Source organism: Gadus morhua, chromosome 5 (genome assembly GCF_902167405.1).
Source record: "Gadus morhua chromosome 5, gadMor3.0, whole genome shotgun sequence".
NCBI lineage: Eukaryota > Metazoa > Chordata > Actinopteri > Gadiformes > Gadidae > Gadus > Gadus morhua.
Genome location: NC_044052.1, coordinates 25032843 through 25051040, shown reverse-complemented (window position 1 = coordinate 25051040; position 18198 = coordinate 25032843). Strand labels below are relative to the sequence as shown.

Sequence of the window (18198 nt, the reverse complement as noted above, 5' to 3'; positions counted from 1 at the left end):
TCCTCTTAAACGAATTATGGAACTTTGATTAAATGCTGGCTACATTGAGGTAAAAGTAAAAAACAAAAAAAAACAATAAGCTAGTTAGCAAATTTGTTATATTACAGTAGGCCTACAGGACATTGCAACAGAAAAGCAAACTTAAGTATGACACATTAAAGTCTTAAATTGTATATATCCACTGAGAATTCATACCTCGAAGTATGGGTCTGTAACTGCAATTAGGGCATTTAGCAGACACTTTCATCCAAAGCGACTTACATCGCTTAATACACACATTGCACACCGACGGTTGAGTCAACCATGCAAAGCGACAGCCAGCTCGTCAGGAGGGTTAAGTGTCTTGCTCAGGGACACTCAGCTAGTAGGAGCTGGGGATCGAACTAGCAACCTTTTGGATACAAGACAACTGCTCTGACTCCTAAGCTAAGCTGACCCTGTATTGTTACTGTATTGGGCTACCATAAACACAACTATTGAGGTAGCCACTCATGTTCTGGCAGGGTTTAATAAGCGAGTTCAATATTCATGTTTCATGTTAGCTTTCTAGTAAATGTGAAACATTTTCTGATTCAAAGCTGCACCAACCATACTAATCCAAAGACAAAAATGCCTGAATATATAAAAAATCTCTCAATCTGGCTTAATCTCACAGATGTACACAGATCACAAGATGGATGAGATGTATAATTGGGTACATAATTGCTTTCAATCAAATGATTACCTCTGCTAACTAAAAGAGATTCCATCCGACTACAAAACAGAATCCTTCTAGTATTCACTTCGGGGACAAGGCTCAACTCATTTGTCTTTCAAGCAAATTAAAATTCCAAGATGGAAGAGTATTGGGACGATATGTGAACCCCTTTATTAGAGATAGTGAGATAGTGTCCTGCTGACACTAGTTACTGTAGGTGAGATAGTGTCCTGGTGACACTAGTTACTGTAGGTGAGATACAGTCGTTACTGTTGGTGAGATAAAGTAGTTACTGTAGGTGAGATAGTGTCCTGTAGAGACAGTAGCTACTGTAGGTGAGATAGTGTCCTGTTTACTGTAGTTGCTGTAGGTGAGATACAGTACACTACTGTAGAGAAAATAGTTCCTGTAGTTTAGATACAGTACACTGCTCTAGAGACAGTAGTGTACTGTATATCACCTACAGTTACTACTGTAGACAGTAGTTACTGTAGGTGAGATACAGTACACTACTGTAGAGACAGTAGTTACTGTAGGTGGGATACATTACACTACTGTAGAGACAGTAGTTGGGTGAGATACAGTACACTACTGTAGAGACAGTAGTTAGGTGAGATACAGTACACTACTGAAGAGAGAGTAGTTACAGTAGGTGAGATAGTGTCCTGTAGATACAGTAGTTACTGTAGATGAGATACAGTACACTACTGTAGAGACAGTAGTTGCTGTAGGTAAGATACAGTACACTACTGTAGAGGCAGTAGTTAGGTGAGATACAGTACACTACTGTAGAGACAGTAGTTACTGTAGGTGGGATACATTACACTACTGTAGAGACAGTAGTTAGGTGAGATACAGTACACTACTGTAGAGACAGTAGTTAGGTGAGATACAGTACACTACTGAAGAGACAGTAGTTACAGTAGGTGAGATAGTGTCCTGTAGATACAGTAGTTACTGTAGATGAGATACAGTACACTACTGTAGAGACAGTAGTTGCTGTAGGTAAGATACAGTACACTACTGTAGAGGCAGTAGATAGGTGAGATACAGTACACTACATTGTAGTGTACTGTAATCAGCGCTGCTTAGAGTTTTTAATGATATATTTTTAGCTACTGACTCTGGCCATAGTGTTGTCCTTGTGCTCCTAGATTTGACTGCAGCCTTCGACACAGTAGACCATGACATCCTCATTGCTCGTCTGGAGCAGTGGGTGGGTGTCAGTGGCACAGCACTAAAATGGTTCAGGTCTTATTTAACCCAGCGGTCTTTCTGTGTTAGCCTTGCTGAGCATGTGTCCTCCACTGTCCCGCTATTACATGGGGTTCCGCAGGGTTCGGTGCTTGGCCCCCTTTTATTCTCCCTTTATTTACTCCCACTTGGCTCAATTCTTAGGAAGCATGGTATTTCTTTTCATTGCTATGCTGATGACAGCCAGATTTATATTCCTCTTAGAAAGGCAGAAGCATACAGTATTAAGCCTTTGTTAGACTGCCTGCAAGACATTAAAGCTTGGATGTCCCTAAACTTTTTAAATTTTAATGAAAAAAAGACAGAGGTTATGGTTTTCAGTGGCTCTGGTGTGTCCCCCCTGGTTGACCTAGGCTACCTGGAACAGTTCCGTAGGCCAATCTTAAATAACCTGGGGGTTAAGGTGGACACTGACCTCAAATTTGACACCCAGGTAAAAGCTGTGGTGAAGTCCAGCTTCTTCCAGCTAAGGCAGCTGGCCAAAATTAAACCAATGCTTCAGAGACAGCATCTTGAAATAGTAATCCATGCGTTTGTGACCACCCGGCTGGACTACTGTAATGCACTTTACATGGGGATTAGTGAGGCCTCCATTGCCCGCCTCCAATTAGTTCAAAATGCCGCAGCTCGTCTCTTGACTAACACTAGAAAGTACGACCACATTACACCTATTCTGGCGTCATTGCACTGGCTACCTGTACGTTTTAGGATTCATTTTAAAATACTTTTATTTGCGTTTAAAGCCTTAAATGGCCTTGCCCCACCATACCTCTCCGAGCTGCTAATACCCTACACTCCTAGCCGTTCTCTTAGGTCAGCTGACCAGCTGTTTTTGGCCACACCCCGTACCAGGCTAAAACACAGAGGAGAACGTGCCTTTGCGGTAGCAGCCCCAAAATTGTGGAACACTTTGCCACTCCATATTAGACAAACTACATCCCTGTGTCTCTTTAAAACCTTGGTAAAAACGCACCTTTTTTATTTGGCCTTTGGACACTAGATGGCGTGTTGATGTGATGTAGAAGTGTTGGGTGGGTCATGTGTTTTTACTTATTTTTTTTTAACTTATTTTATCTCTTTTTATCTCTTATTTTATCTATTTTTCTCTTGTGCAGCACTTTGGAAACCTTTGTGTTTGTTTAAACTGTGCTATATAAATAAAGTGGATTGGATTGGATTGGACTACTGTAGGGACAGTAGATGCTGTAGATGAGATACAGTACACTACTGTAGAGACAGTAGTTACTGTAGGTGAGATACAGTACACTACTGTAGAGAAAGTAGTTGCTGTAGGTGAGATACAGTACACTACTGTAGAGGCAGTAGTTGCTGTAGGTGAGATACAGTACACTACTGTAGAGGCAGTAGTTGCTGTAGGTGAGATACAGTACACTACTGTAGAGACAGTAGTTGCTGTAGGTGAGATACAGTACACTACTGTAGAGGCAGTAGTTGCTGTAGGTGAGATACAGTACACTACTGTAGAGGCAGTAGTTGCTGTAGGTGAGATACAGTACACTACTGTAGAGACAGTAGTTGCTGTAGGTGAGATACAGTACACTACTGTAGAGACAGTAGTTGCTGTAGGTGAGATACAGTACACTACTGTAGAGGCAGTAGTGTAGCCGGGCTTCAGCAGAGCGGTGCCTGCGGCCTCCAAAGCCCGACCCGGCTCAGCATGGCCGCGGCGTCCCACTGGAAGGCCCGGGTCAGCAGGGCGTACAGGAAGGGCTGAGTGCAGGAGTTCAGAGGGAAGAACAGAACCAGCAGCACCTGGGGGACCAGGGTTAGCATGGACAGAGTTAGCACGGACAGGGTTAGCACGGACAGGGTTAGCAAGGACGGGAGTTAGTGTGGACAGGAGTTAGCATGGACAGGGTTAGCACGGACAGGGTTAGCATGGACAGGGTTAGCAAGGACAGGGTTAGCAAGGATAGGGGTTAACACGGACAGGGTTTGCATGGACAGGGTTAGCGCGGACAGGAGTTATCATGGACAGGGTTAGCACGGCCAAGGTTAGCATGGACAGGGTTAGCAAGGACAGGGTTAGCAAGGAAGGGGTTAGCACGGACAGGAGTTAGCGCGGACAGGAGTTAGCATGGACAGGAGTTAGCATGGACAGGGTTAGCATGGACAGGGTTAGCATGGTGTACCCTGACATTAGCATGTTGCACCCTGGGGTTAGCATGGTGAACTCTGACGTAGCATGTTGAACTCTGACGGCGATACGAGGTGAAATCTGTTCACCTATTTAAGAAAACATTAAAGTTGATTTAGGAGCCATTATTTCTTTGCAATTTGCTAAAAATGGAATAGCCATCCTTCAGCTATCATTGAGTGAATTGTGTTGTGAAAATATAAGTTTTGAGTTGACGGCCCCGGCCTTTGTGCGAGGCAATTTGGATTGAGAACACTCCCAGCATAGTTGTTTCCAATCAGAGCATTTCTTCACTGATGGGTTACTGCATCTCTCCTGGCCTCATTAAAACATAAATTACCAAAGTAATTAGGCAATATGAGTAACTAAATGACTCGCCACCCCCACAACGGTACAAGGAAGAACATTTCCACTGAGAATCCAGTGGAGGCGCTCCGATGATCTGACCACAGACATCCATATGACCATGGAGTCAGTGATGGTCTGATCACAGTTCTAAACTCACCTTGGAGTCAGTGATGGTCTGATCACAGTTCTAAACTCACCTTGGAGTAGGTGATGATCACAGGTCTAAACTCACCTTGGAGTCAGTGATGATCTTTGGCCTAACTCACCTTGGAGTCAGTGATGATCACAGGTCTAAACTCACCTTGGAGTCAGTGATGATTACAGGTCTAAACTCACCATGGAGTCAGTGATGATCACAGGTCTAAACTCACCTTGGAGTCAGTGATGATCACAGGTCTAAACTCACCTTGGAGTCAGTGATGATCACAGGTCTAAACTCAGGTCTAAACTCACCTTGGAGTCGGTGATGGTCACAGGTCTAAACTCACCTTGGAGTCAATGATGATCACAGGTCTAAACTCACCTTGGAGTCAGTGATGATCACAGGTCTAAAATCACCTTGGAGTCAGTGATGATTACAGGCCTAAACTCACCATGGAGTCAGTGATGATCACAGGTCTAAACTCACCTTGGAGTCAGTGATGATCACAGGTCTAAACTCACCTTGGAGTCAGTGATGATCACAGTTCTAAACTCAGGTCTAAACTCACCTTGGAGTCAGTGATGGTCACAGGTCTAAACTCACCTTGGAGTCAATGATGATCACAGGTCTAAACTCACCTTGGAGTCAGTGATGATCACAGGTCTAAACTCAGGTCTAAACTCACCTTGGAGTCGGTGATGGTCACAGGTCTAAACTCACCTTGGAGTCGGTGATGGTCACAGGTCTAAACTCAGTTCTAAACTCACCATGGAGTCAGTGATGATCACAGGTCTAAACTCACCTTGGAGTCGGTGATGATCACAGGTCTGAACTCACCATGGAGTCAGTGATGATCACAGGTCTAAACTCACCTTGGAGTCGGTGATGACCACAGGTCTAAACTCACCTTGGAGTCGGTGATGGTCACAGGTCTAAACTCAGTTCTAAACTCAACATGGAGTCAGTGATGATCACAGGTCTAAACTCACCATGGAGTCAGTGATGATCACAGGTCTAAACTCACCTTGGAGTCAGTGATGATCACAGGTCTGAACTCACCATGGAGTCAGTGATGATCACAGGTCTAAACTCACTTTGGAGTCGGTGATGATCACAGGTCTAAACTCACCATGGAGTCAGTGATGATCACAGGTCTAAACTCACCTTGGAGTCAGTGATGATCACAGGTCGAAACTCACCTTGGAGTCGGTGATGATCACAGGTCAAAACTCAGGTCTAAACTCACCTTGGAGTCGGTGATGGTCACAGGTCTAAACACACCTTGGAGTCGGTGATGATCACAGGTCTAAACTCACCTTAGAGTCAGTGATGGTCACAGGTCTAAACTCAGGTCTAAACTCAGGTCTAAACTCAGGTCTAAACTCACCTTGGAGTCGGTGATGGTCACAGGTCTAAACTCAGGTCTAAATTCAGGTCTAAACTCACCTTGGAGTCGGTGATGGTGATGAGCGGCCGATGGAGCGCCGACAGCCCGTAGAAGGAGATGGGCGCCACGCACAGGAAGTTGGTGAAGATGAGCACGGCCATGCGCTGGGCCATGCTGGCGTCGTGCCGGCTGGACTGGTGCCGGGGGTTGTGCACCATGCAGTAGATGTGCAGGTAGCAGGCCACCACCACGGTGAAGGCCAGGATGTTGAAGCTCAGCACCAGGACCACGTAAACGCGGGCCGCGGCCGTCTCCACGTCCATGGGGAGGCAGACGCTCACCCGCTGGTAGCTGCTGACGCCGACCAGCGGCAGCAGCGCCAGCGTCAGACACAGTAGCCAGCCGCCCAGCATGGCGGCGGCGGCGTGGCGGAGCCGCAGCCGGCGCTCGGGGCTCATGGCGAAGTAGATGGCGTGCCAGCGCTGCAGCGTGATGGCGGTGAGCGTGTAGACCGACAGCTCGCAGGAGAAGACGGACAGCGTGCCCGCCAGCTGGCAGCCGGCTCCTGTCTGCCAGGCGACGGCGTGCTGGTAGTAGTGGGAGCGCGTGTAGACGTCCACCGCGGCGATGAGCAGCAGGTAAACGCCCATGCAGAGGTCGGCGAAGGCCAGATGGCAGATGAGGAAGCGTGTGATGGAGAGCCGGCGGCGGCTGGTGAGCAGGACCAACAGGACCAGCAGGTTGGCCAGGATGGCCAGCAGGCTGACGGCCCACACCGCCATCCGGAGGAAGCCCTGGCTCATCACGTCCTCGCAGGGGTTCAGCGCGTCCGGCTCAGGCACACAGGCCACCGCCCTCTGGTGGGCGAGCGGGTCACTGCACAGCGCGTAGTCTAAGCCCTCCTCCGGCGGCTCGGTGGGCAGGTCCACGAAGTAGGGCCCCTCGTTGGGCCACAGCTCGGACGGACGGAAGAGGTCGGGATGGAGGAAGTGGTGGTAAGGGTTTGCAAAGGTCTGGAGACTGCTGTTGTGCAGAAAGTCCTCCTGCTGGGTGATGGTGTGTCTCCCAAAGCGCCTGGAGGAAACCCCCTGGGGAGACCTCAGTCCCAGAGTCTTCGTCAGGTTGCAAATTACTTCTTCTGTTTGTCTTTGATATTAAAAGTGAGGGTAAGAGGCCGTTAAGTGCTTATTTCGTAAAAGTATAGACAATAAATCCCAATATTTATGGTTTGTTCAATACTTGATTCTGAAAAAACAGAGTTGAGTGGAGCTTTTTTCTTGTAGAAAATACAATATTGAAGATATCCAGTTAGTACTGTGAGTGCGAGGAGCAGAGCTTGTTTCTGACTCACCCTCTCCAACGCGTCAGCTTTGAGAGGCCACAGCAGTGGCTGGGGAAGGTCAGCTCAGCACTCTGGAGATGCAGAAACGCTGTAAGGGGGGGCAGTTGCTTGAGGCCCCAAGTGTTTTTAGCTTGGAATGTCTCCACGGCCCCCAGTCCCATTGAGGGTAAAGTGGTCACTCTGGTCTCTGAGAGGTCTCTGAGGATCCACACAGAGTTCACTTCAGAAGGAGACAATGCTGAGATTACTCCTGGAGGTTGTTTGTGTTCAATGGAACACATTGAACTTTTTTTGTGGTAGGCATTGGGGAAACTATTTGCATGCTGCACTAACATTCTTTAGTTTCTTGTAGTAGTAAACATGTTGACGTTCAAACACACAATATATTTCAGCATCTTACAGAAGTGTTGGACCGTGAATGACTCCAGAAAAGGCCAAAGCGTCAACTGTTTCCAAATCCACATTCCTGTTGAGATACCTAAACAAATAGAAATCAGAAAAGAGTGAGTCCCCCATTCCAATATTCCTGTCATTTGTTAACGTTCTGTAAGTGCTCACTAAAGGGACACAAGGTGGAGAGCTTACACTTCCTCCAGGCGGCTCTCGTTGAAGGCATACGGCTGAATTCTCCGCAGGCCGTTGCCATTGAACATGCTAATAGGAGATAACAGAAGATGTAAAAGTGTTACAACTCTTTAAACAAAACAAGAGAATAAGCTAATTAAAATGCTATACTAGAAGCAAAAGACAGGGAAATGGCTGAAAGTGTACTTACATCGTTAAATAATTCTCAGATAATCCATTGAAAGCATTAGCAGGTATCACTTCTAATAAAGTATTATCCACGATCTCCCTGGAAGAAAAGATAGAGATAAGGTCAACACGACAACTGAGTATCAAAAGTTTAACATTAAATGTGTACAGTGCGCAGTTTATTGCTTTCCATACAAAACAAACTCCGCTTGCACTGATAGGATGAGTTTAAGGGCAGGGAAGGAGCTGAGACCTGTGTTAAGTATGCCGCTGTAAAAAAGACAAACATATGAGTCCAAATGAAAGCAGATCACCAGGACATGGCTAAAGCAGTTAGCTTTGTGTTATGTTGAATGGACGCTTTATGTTCTAACAACCAGAATAATAATAATACATTTAATTTAGAGGCGCCTTTCAAGACACCCAAGGTCACCTTACAGAGCATATAGTCATCATACATTTTTTTAAAAAAAACAAGACATTGTGGGAATGCTGGGTCCTTACAGATACTGCAGGTGAGGTAGGTCCTGGAATGCCTCTGGGTGGATGGAGGACAGTTTTCTGAGGCTTCTTAGTTCTCTGCAAAAGGGAGACACACACACAAACAAAGACACACACGCACACACACACAGAAACACACACAAACATAAAGACACAGACGCACACATACACACACAATCACACCAATGCATGCAAACACACACACACATACATACAAACAAACAGACACCCATGTATGCAAACAGACCACGACAGACAGACAGACAGACAGACAGACAGACAGACAGACAGACAGACACACAAACACACACATATAAATGGTCAGCTTTATGCCTTCTAAAATAATTTCCACTTTTGCATGCAGCATGCCTTCAAGATGCTCCTATCTTTTCTAGATCTATCTATCCAGTACATATTTTAAGTCATGTCAATTGTATTAATCGTATAGCAACAAGGTCAAGTAGGACGACCCAGGGGTGAAGCATTGGTGCCCCCATCCTGTCTGAGAGAGGTGGTGCTCACATGTGGCTCATCCTGGGACTGTTATAGAAGGAGTGTCGATCAAGGCCTCTTAAAGTTTTATCCTCAGAGATGTAGCTGAAAAAACACACACACACGCAAGCACGCATGAATATATATGCCGGAAATAGTTAATCATGCAAGCTTAATGATTTAGCTTTTTTTAATATTTCGAACACATTATATGATAAATCATCAAGAAAGAAAATAATGCACAGAGAGGCACATGAAACATGGGAAAAAATATTAGGCTACAAAAACATAAATATTGATATTCAGGAGATATTTCACAAAACAGACAAATAAATATTTGATGAAATACTTACATGTGGGAAATGTTGACTAACTTTGAAAAGGCCTCATGCGGGATTGAGGACAGACGTGTTCCTTCAAGCCATCTTAAACGCAAAATAATATACATGTTACCTCATTTTCATATTTTCAATTGTATTAATACTAAATAAGGAATGTTTTTTCACACGCCTATAGGCATCATATTTAAAAACAAACGTAGATTCCAAAATGTCCCGTTTGGTGACTTACACGTCCGTGGTGCTGGGGTGGAATGCGGGCAGCAGCTGGAGGTCGGAGCAGGAGACGCTCCAGGACGCCCAGTCGCACTCGCAGTAGAGAGGGCAATCCAGGTGAAGCGTAGCGTCGACAATCGTTACGAAGACGATAATACCAGCTAAATAGAGCATCTTCAGCGTCCGTTTCGATCCCGCGTTAACAGGCAGTAAGGCAACGCAACAAGTGCACGTTGTGGTAAGAGGAGTGGGTCGCGCGCGTCGATCCTCCCCGCACCCCCCGCCCCGCCCCTCCCCCCTCTTTCTCAAAGGTCCCTCTTTCTGTTCGTCTTGTCATACATAAAATAGAATAGGCATACTTGTAGATCGCTTTTGTATTTCTCAAAAGATAATCAGTGTATTTTTTATGAATTATATTAAAATGATAGGTCTCAAAATAAACTGCTACTGAGATGAGTGTGAGAGGTTCATGTTTTGCATCATTGGGTCAGGGGTTTGATGAGTGGGGGGGGTTTGATGAGTGGGGGGGGTTGATGAGTGGGGGGGGTTTGATGAGTGGGGGGGGTTTGATGAGTGGGGGGGGTTTGATGAGTGGGGGGGTTTGATGAGTGTGGGGGGTTTGATGAGTTCGGGGGGTTCATGTTTTACGGGGTTTCCAGGTGTTTTAGGATACAGTTATGTATCCTAGGGTTAGGGTTTGGGTTCTAATGTCATTCGATAATGGTGAAAGTGGTGGTGTTTCAGTTTAAAGTCCCGTGGCTTGATACTTTATGGATGCTTATGTATAGGTGTTAGGGGCCCTTAATACAGTATTTGAAGATGCTCAAGAAATTCAGCCTTGGAGCAGAATTACAGCCACTACGAGCCAGTCCCACAATGAGCTTTCCACAAACGTGCCGTTTTTTAGAGGCGGGTCAAGGAGGAGGGTGGGGGTGTGGCCCTGAGCAGCTTGCGGCCACGGCACCATGCGCTCGTGTTAACAGAGGATGTATCGCAATGGCGAGACGCACACAGTTTTTGGCCGTGTTCTGTAAATAATCTAGAACACTCCGGTCGCTCCGGCGTCCTGGAGCTCTATATCTAAATAATTTCATATTATACATAGATATCTATATTTTATATATTAGCACGGTCAAAAGCTGTGTGCGCCTCCGGACGATATTATGAATGTCAAACGACTGTGTTGGGTTCTCCGACGTTTCTGGTTCTTCCACGTCCACATCAATCGGAAGTAGACTGAACCGCGACATGGAGGAGAAATGGATTGCTGCCCGTGATTGTCTCCAACTGGAGCCTCGCTGCCCGCTGCCACTTGGCAGCGTGCAGCGTGCAGCGTGCAGCGTGCAGCGTGCAGCGTGCAGCGTGCAGCGTGCAGCGGGCAGCGTGCAGCGTGCAGCGAGCAGCGAGCAGCGTGCAGCGGGCAGCGTGCAGCGGGCAGCGTGCAGCGTGCAGCGAGCAGCGTGCAGCGGGCAGCGTGCAGCGTGCAGCGGGCAGCGGGCAGCGCCGAGGCAGGTGGTGCCTCGCCAGGTTGATGCGGGCAGCGGGCAGCGGGCAGCGCCGAGCCACCACCACCACCACCGCCGCGGGGCGGTGGGGCTCCGGCGGGAACAATCGTGGGCAACAATCCCTTTCTCCTCCATGTCGTGGTTCATTTACTTCAGGGAGTCAAAGCCAAAGTTCCTTTCCCCCCAATTCCTTCTCAACCGTGGCTGACATAACCCCCACTACTTGGGGAGACAAACATTTTCCGTGGTGGTACGCGGTATAAAAAGTTTGAGAACCACTGGTGTACAGAGTACCAGATTGGGCTAACTAGCGCGATGATTTATCTTACCTGTGCCTCACTTTTATTTTTTTTAATTGCAATGACATTTCCATCAAATTACGTTCAGATAATGGTGCTTGAGCTACAGCATCTTCACGAAAACACATCACAAATTCTGAAGGGTCGGTTTTCAGAGACTTCAGAGAAGTCGAGGAACTCTCGAGAAGCTCTCGATTTAAAAAAAAAGTGCCCTCATTAAACGCAGAGGCGGACAGAGTACACAGCTTCCTTACTTGAGTAAAAGTACAGATACCCCTTGCTAAATTTTACTCAAGTACAAGTAAAAGTACTACAGTCAGATGTCTACTTAAGTAAAAGTACTGAAGTACTTGTTTTTAAAAGTACTTGAGTATCAAGAGTACAAGAGTATGTTTTCTAAATATTGCATTACTAATGCCACAGTGCTTACATATATTTTTTTATCAATCAAATCAACAATCGTCTCTCATCTAATTCTGACCATGGAGTTGGCTTTGGCGGAAAGCGAAGGTGATTGCTGATAGGCTGAAGGCTGTCCTAATCAGTTTGAGAGGGAATCACGTTTGAGAGGGAAACAACAAATTGAGGGTTTCCGTGATTTTTCTTTTCTCCTTTTATTTTTCAGAAGGAGTAACGGGTACTTACTCACGGTTATGGATAGAAATATAACGGAGTAAAGAGTACAATATTTGCCTCTCAAATGTACTTGAGTAAAGTCATGAGTACTCCCAAAAAATGATACTCGAGTAAAGTACAGATCCCTCAAAATTGTACTTAAGTACTGTACTCAAGTAAATGTACTCCGTTACTGTCCGGCTCTGATTAAACGCTATAAACAAAACCTCCAATAGAGCGCGCCACCAACCAGAGCTATGTCTAGACATCGTATACCCTATGTCTCGATGTCATACACCCTAAGTATAGATATCATATACTATACCCTGAGGAGACCGCTTCAACTGAAGACAATGAAACAGATCTTGTTTTAACAAAAATTATATGTTAATAGTGAATAGGCGCCCAATACATGACGAAAGTCTACCGGATCCCAGCTATTCACAACTATTCTATGTCACATCATGGCTAACTATTTTTGTCTACGATTCTCATGCAGTAGCATGAAAACCCCCTTGGACAAATGTGGCATTTTCATGTTATCAGAAAGAAAGCTAGGAGATTATTCTCTGACAAAAGGTTATCAATACATAATGACATAACACTATATTTTAGGGACAGGGTGTTGATGGCTCAATGCATTCAAACGGCCATTTTCCCAAACCAACCCACAAGACGTTAGCAAACCTATTTGCCAAATGCAACCAACTTAATAGTAATTGCTGCATTGGAAATCTTTATGTAGAAAACAAGTTGAACGACATTGAAACATTTTCTATGACTACGTGTCATAACACTGAAATCCTTCTGAACCAAACCTGCATCACTTCCTTGTTTGGTTAAGTACAGATAAGTTCCTCTAACAAAGAGCTCAACCCAATACCACGTAATGTTATTTTTTTATGACCGTGATTATGGTCTTCTTCTTTTGGTGTTTGTACCGTTCTGATGCCCTGCTGTATAGCGGTTACCCACGGCAACACATGACCACACGAAGCATACCATGAGCACCTCTCCACAGGTTCTCATGTCTTATTATATTGTTCAAATACATAATTTAACTACCATATATTTAGGATTATTGGAATAATTGTTCAACAAACTTTATTTTCTATTGTCACATTGCAATATTCGTTGGTCATATTGTAATGTTTTAATTATATGTGCAATGTCCCCGGATGGGAGCCACTTCAGTTATATTGAAATATATCTGTATGCATGTTGTATAATAATAATAACATTTTTTTTACAGCACTTTTCTTGGTACCCGCTTTACGCTTTACAGAAAGTCTTAAGTTAAAAATACTTTATTGTCCCCCAATGGGGCAATTTGTTGTGCAGTAGATAGTATACAAATCCAAGTCACACATAATCACACACACACATTAAAAAACACTATACAATCAATAAATAGTAGTAAATAAATATATAAAAAAAATAAAAAAATAATAATACATATATGCTATATATATTGTGGCAACCCGGCTTGGTGAGTGAGCCACCTACTTCCAATCAGCACACGAACTGGAGCTTACTTAAAGCCAAAATTGCACTTTTATTCAAACAGAAATTATATATCTATCAAACCAAACAAAACCCAGCTTTGGAGGAATCCACAGTCTTGTTCCACCGGGTGGAACCACATCACCCACGGAGACTAGTCTCTCCGCACACGCGAACCAGGAGAGCCCTGAATTAGTGTAGAAGCATGCTTTTTAAAGCATGCTTCCCCACCTGCTCCTCAGGTGCACCGCATTTCAATGATTGGCATCAATACTCTTACTGGCGGCATCTGATGAAAATCTGTGGTACACCGCCTCCACAACCTGCCCCCTTGGTCTCCAGGGGCGCTGTGCCAGAGACGGGTTGCCACGCTCCTCCACCCTTTCATGAAGGCTCGGGGCACCTCTGACTGACCAGCACCCGCGTCACGGCTGCTGGTCAGTCGCGATAGGGTGTTGGCGTTGGCCCGCCCCGGCCGGTGACCCCCCTGGAACCTGTAGGACCTCTTACCGGAGCGGTAGTCCTGCCCGAAGCGTAGCTGCTCCTGCTAGCGGCGCAGCTCGACCCGCTCCCGCTGGATCCCATACCGCTCACGCCGGCGCTCAAACCTGATGCGCTGCCGCTCACGCTCCAGGAACTGCAGATCCATGCAGTCGGCGTCCAGACGCCGCTTCTCCACCTCCAGCCATTTCCTCTTGCAGATCAGGTGCTACCGTTCCTCCCCCTCTTGGAACTGACGGATGCGATCCCGCCTACGGGACGTTGAAGCTCAGCTGTTGGGCGACCTGCCGGGTCTCTTCCAGCTCCTTCATCAAACCCAACAGCTGGGCCTTCAGTGCCTCCCTCTCCCGGAACCAGTCCATGCTGTGGGCCTTGTGTCTGGCGGCAGTCTCCTCCAGGGCCATCTTATGCTCCACCTTCATCCTCTCCAGCGTAGTCCTGCTGGCCACCAGCTCCTCACCTTTCTCCTGGTCATCCTGGAACCCTTGTTCCTTCAGCCGCTGGATGATATGCTCCTTCTCAGCGAGGGATTCCACCAACGTGGTGAGGGCGCTGTCTGTGTTGGAGGTGTCCGCCTGCAGCGACTTGACCCTCCCTTTCAGGCTGCCCATCTGCTTCTCCTTTTCCTGAAGCTGTTCCTGCAGGTTCTCCATCCTGTTCTGTAGATCATTGACCTTCCGCTCCTTAACCTCCAGCGTGTCCTTGAGGTCCTGGATCTCCCTGTTCAGGGTGCCCTTCTCCTCGGGCCGTTCCTGGATCTGCTTGATCTTCTCGTTGAGAGCGGCGCTCTGCTCGAGCCGTTGGACCGCCTCTCGGAGGAGGAGGAGTTCAGTTTCTCTCTGGTTGGCAGCCGCAGCTCCGTTGGGGCTCTGCATCAGGGTTCGGGCATCCACTGAAAAAACCTGTGGCTCGGTCGAGGCTCTGCTTTGGGGTTCGTCCATCCATTGAAAAGGAAAAACTGTAATTTGGTCGAGCTGCCTCCATTGGAAGTCGGGCGTTTACTTAAAAAATGGTCCGTAGGTTGGTTGAGTTTCCGTCTACCCCGCCTCCTCAAATGAACACAAGTCCCTGATGCTCAAACACTGCCAGCAAAGGCACGTTTATTAAATCCGACAAAAGAAAAATGATCTCCCGATCAATGAAAACTACAACTGAAAGAGTCCGGGCTCCGTGAGCCACTGGGGACGCCGTGGTCCTTCCTCACGTGCTGACCCGGTATCCTGATGCGGACATCCGTCCGTCGAGTCCGTCGGTCGGCGGTCGTCTCCCGACCGTCTCCTAAGGCAAAGGTCCGTCCGGGTAAGGTGTCTCGGTCCGTTCCCAGCTCCTGCATGGGTCACATACCTTTCCCCCTAGACCACGTCTCCGCTTCTCTTATATAGCCCTGGGTCTGATTGGCCTGGTACACAGGTGTCTCCCGTTGGCGTTAAGTGGAACCGTGCTAATGTGGCCCTTGGCGCCCTCTGGGGGGAAAGGGTGGTAGACTGCTTGTACTACCAGCCCTCTGGGCTTCCAGGGCCGCCGTGTCGTGCCCGGGTTGCCACAATATACATCTATATATATGGAAAGGCAGAGGCTCAGCATATCCAAAAGTGTGAGTTGGGGGGGGGGGGGGGGGGGGGGGGGTGTTATCTACGGTCCTTTATAGAATTTAGAACTAGAGTGGCTGCGAGAACAAAAGAGGGTTAATAGCTGTTGGTTTTGAGTCGTGGGAGTTTAAAGCGTGATCCGAATGGCAACATCTGAAATTCAGCCTGTAGGGGATGAGAACTATTTGACCGGATAGATTCAACCCTTTTTAGCGTCTGCTTCTGATAAAGTTGCTCCAGGTCTTTCTGCTTCGGACCTGGGATACGGCTGCTCACCTTAATTAACTTGGAAAGGGAGTTTTTTTGCTTTACGGTGATAGACCCATACCAGCAGATTAAGGAGAAGGTGACAACTGACTCAACAAAGGACCTATAGAAAAGGGTCATCAGGGTCTTTTCCACATTGAACTTGGCCAGCTTCCTAAGGCAATACAGGCGCTGCTGGCCTTTCTTGAAAAGCAAGCTGGTATTTTGCTCAAAACACAACTTGTCATCAATAATGGATCCTAAGTATTTTCGCTCTTTAAAAACCTCTATTTCCTGACCAATCATACTAGTTTTTACCTTGTTAATGACATTACGCCTAAAGTCAATAGAGCAGTGGTTCTCAAACTTTTTATACCGCGTACCACCACGGAAAATATTTGTCTCCCCAAGTACCACCATTATGCCAGATGTTATAGAATATAACAAAATACAGTAGCGTAGGCCTGCGGCACAATTCAGCTACGCACAGCTCATGTAGGAGGCACATTTATTCTTAAACATAATATTATTTATTGTAAGCTGTTGTCAGCTTTACAAACTGGTAGTACTAGAACAGACTCAAGGAAACACATGCACAAACACACAAAGCAAGTGAGAACATGATCTCATGGTAAATGTATTTCCATTCGTAGCCTACTAGTATTTTGATAGTACGGGACATGGGGTAAAGAACGTTTCTCGTGAGCACGAGAAAGAATCTGGTGCTCACGAGAAAATATCTGGTGCGCACAAGAAAGTATTTGGTGCACACGAGAAAGTATCGTACACATATCCAAGTTAGTGTGTGTCGCGCAATGGGCACGAGCACCAATTAAATACTCACGTGAACCTCTGGAGCACACGCGCACTTCTGACCTGCCTCCACGTTATTCACTTCAGAAGTTCCTAACTTTTACTCACCTGACCATTTTTTACAGTAGGCTGGTTTAAATGTGAATAAGCGCACATGTAAATCTAGATTTTTTTTTAAGTCTACGTAGTGATTTTGGGTTACGTCTGTTAAGTGTCCCTACCAAATCGGAAACCAAATTTCTCCCTTGGAATAAAGTAACCAGCCTGTCAAGAATCGGTCGCTGCTGCATTCCGACCATATTCCGACCTGTAAGAAGACCCACTGCCGGTCAAAGTGAAGGGTGTTGCCCCCAAGAGAGCATCGGCCCTGGAGGGAACGTCTCCCCTGTGCTCCTCGGTCTGGGAGCCGACAGCAGGAAAGGTGTAACTAACCATCTCGTATTGGAGGTGGAGTGCGAGAGTGTATACCAATGATTTTAGCTTGTGCGTGATTTATCACAGGCACGGGGAAACACCAGCTAAAATCATTCAAATGAATGTGCTTTATTTTACTCTCTTGCCTCCAATACGAGATGGTTAGTGTTACACCTTTCATGCTGTCGGCTCCCAGACCGAAGAGTACAGGGTACCATAGTTTGAGAACCACTGCGAATAGAGGCATCCTGACGCCATGTTGCAAAGTGGTCGATTATCGGGCCGTGTGAAGTTTCCTCATTGTTCAGTAAGCTCACAATTACCATATCATTAGCAAACTTCACAATGTGTCGTCATCAGTCACAGAGCGACAGTCATTGGTGTACAGAATGTAGAGAAGGATGAGGAGAACACTCCCATGCGGAGAGCCAGTTGATGTGAGGGCCAAGTCAGAAAGGTGACCATCTAACTCGCTGGGATCTATTTGTGAGGAAGTCTAATATCCAGCCCACATGGTTGGCCTCCAGTTTGAACTGATGCAGCAGCTTCTCAACCAGCAGGAGGGGCTGAATGGTGTTAAAGGAATGCATACAGATAGCACGGATGCTCTACTAGGTATGTTTCATTTACGTTTCTGTGTATATTCTTTAGTTGAATTATTTAATGTTTATTCCCGACTTTAGTTGTGTGTTTGTTTATTCTTGCTTCAATGTGCATTTGGATGAGGTGTGTTGGGTCGTGCCGGCTCCTACCCTTCCCTGTCATGTAAGGGTTAGAACAATTCCCCTCCGCCTAATCTGATTACCAGTGTGACCTTGATTCAGACAGCACGCCCCAGTGGACAGTAATGTGTGTCCTGATCTCTGTCAACCATCAGGCCTGTGTTATCATTTATTATTGAAGCGGTGAGGGAATGAGGAAATGGTGGAATGTATCCCGTTGGAATGTGTCCCTCACCCTCACCCTCACCCTAACCTGTTGGGTTTCTCCATGCAGATTCAAGTGACTGTATCCTTCGTTAAAGGTAGCAAACAGAATTATTCCATGTTTGTGTGGAAAACGGATTAGGGCATACTAACATATCA

The 18198-nt window shown here is 46.4% G+C and overlaps 1 protein-coding gene across 1 annotated transcript; it reads right to left on the bottom strand.

The window, feature by feature from the left end:
• Positions 1-3166: 3166 nt before the first annotated feature.
• LOC115544030 (thyrotropin receptor-like) lies at positions 3167-9854 on the bottom strand. Its single transcript, XM_030356780.1, has 11 exons — positions 9645-9854; positions 9428-9499; positions 9105-9179; positions 8586-8660; positions 8277-8351; positions 8104-8181; positions 7914-7982; positions 7729-7806; positions 7338-7526; positions 6046-7132; positions 3167-3724 (listed from the first exon to the last, which is right to left on the bottom strand). The coding sequence occupies exons 1-11, from the start codon at positions 9800-9802 to the stop codon at positions 3584-3586; spliced, it is 2097 nt and encodes a 698-aa protein (XP_030212640.1). The 5' UTR covers positions 9803-9854; the 3' UTR covers positions 3167-3583.
• Between the last annotated feature and the right edge of the window lie 8344 nt (positions 9855-18198).

What these genes read in the sequence shown, in the direction of transcription:
- LOC115544030 (XM_030356780.1), bottom strand. Translation starts at nt 9,802, where the DNA reads ATGCTCTATTTAGCTGGTATTATCGTCTTCGTAACGATTGTCGACGCT. An exon ending in CACCCCAGCACCACGGACGT is followed by an intron (nt 9,500 to 9,644) that starts GTAAGTCACCAA and finishes TTTGCGTTTAAG; the next exon opens with ATGGCTTGAAGGAACACGTC. An exon ending in GTGCAAGCGGAGTTTGTTTT is followed by an intron (nt 8,182 to 8,276) that starts GTATGGAAAGCA and finishes CTTTTCTTCCAG; the next exon opens with GGAGATCGTGGATAATACTT.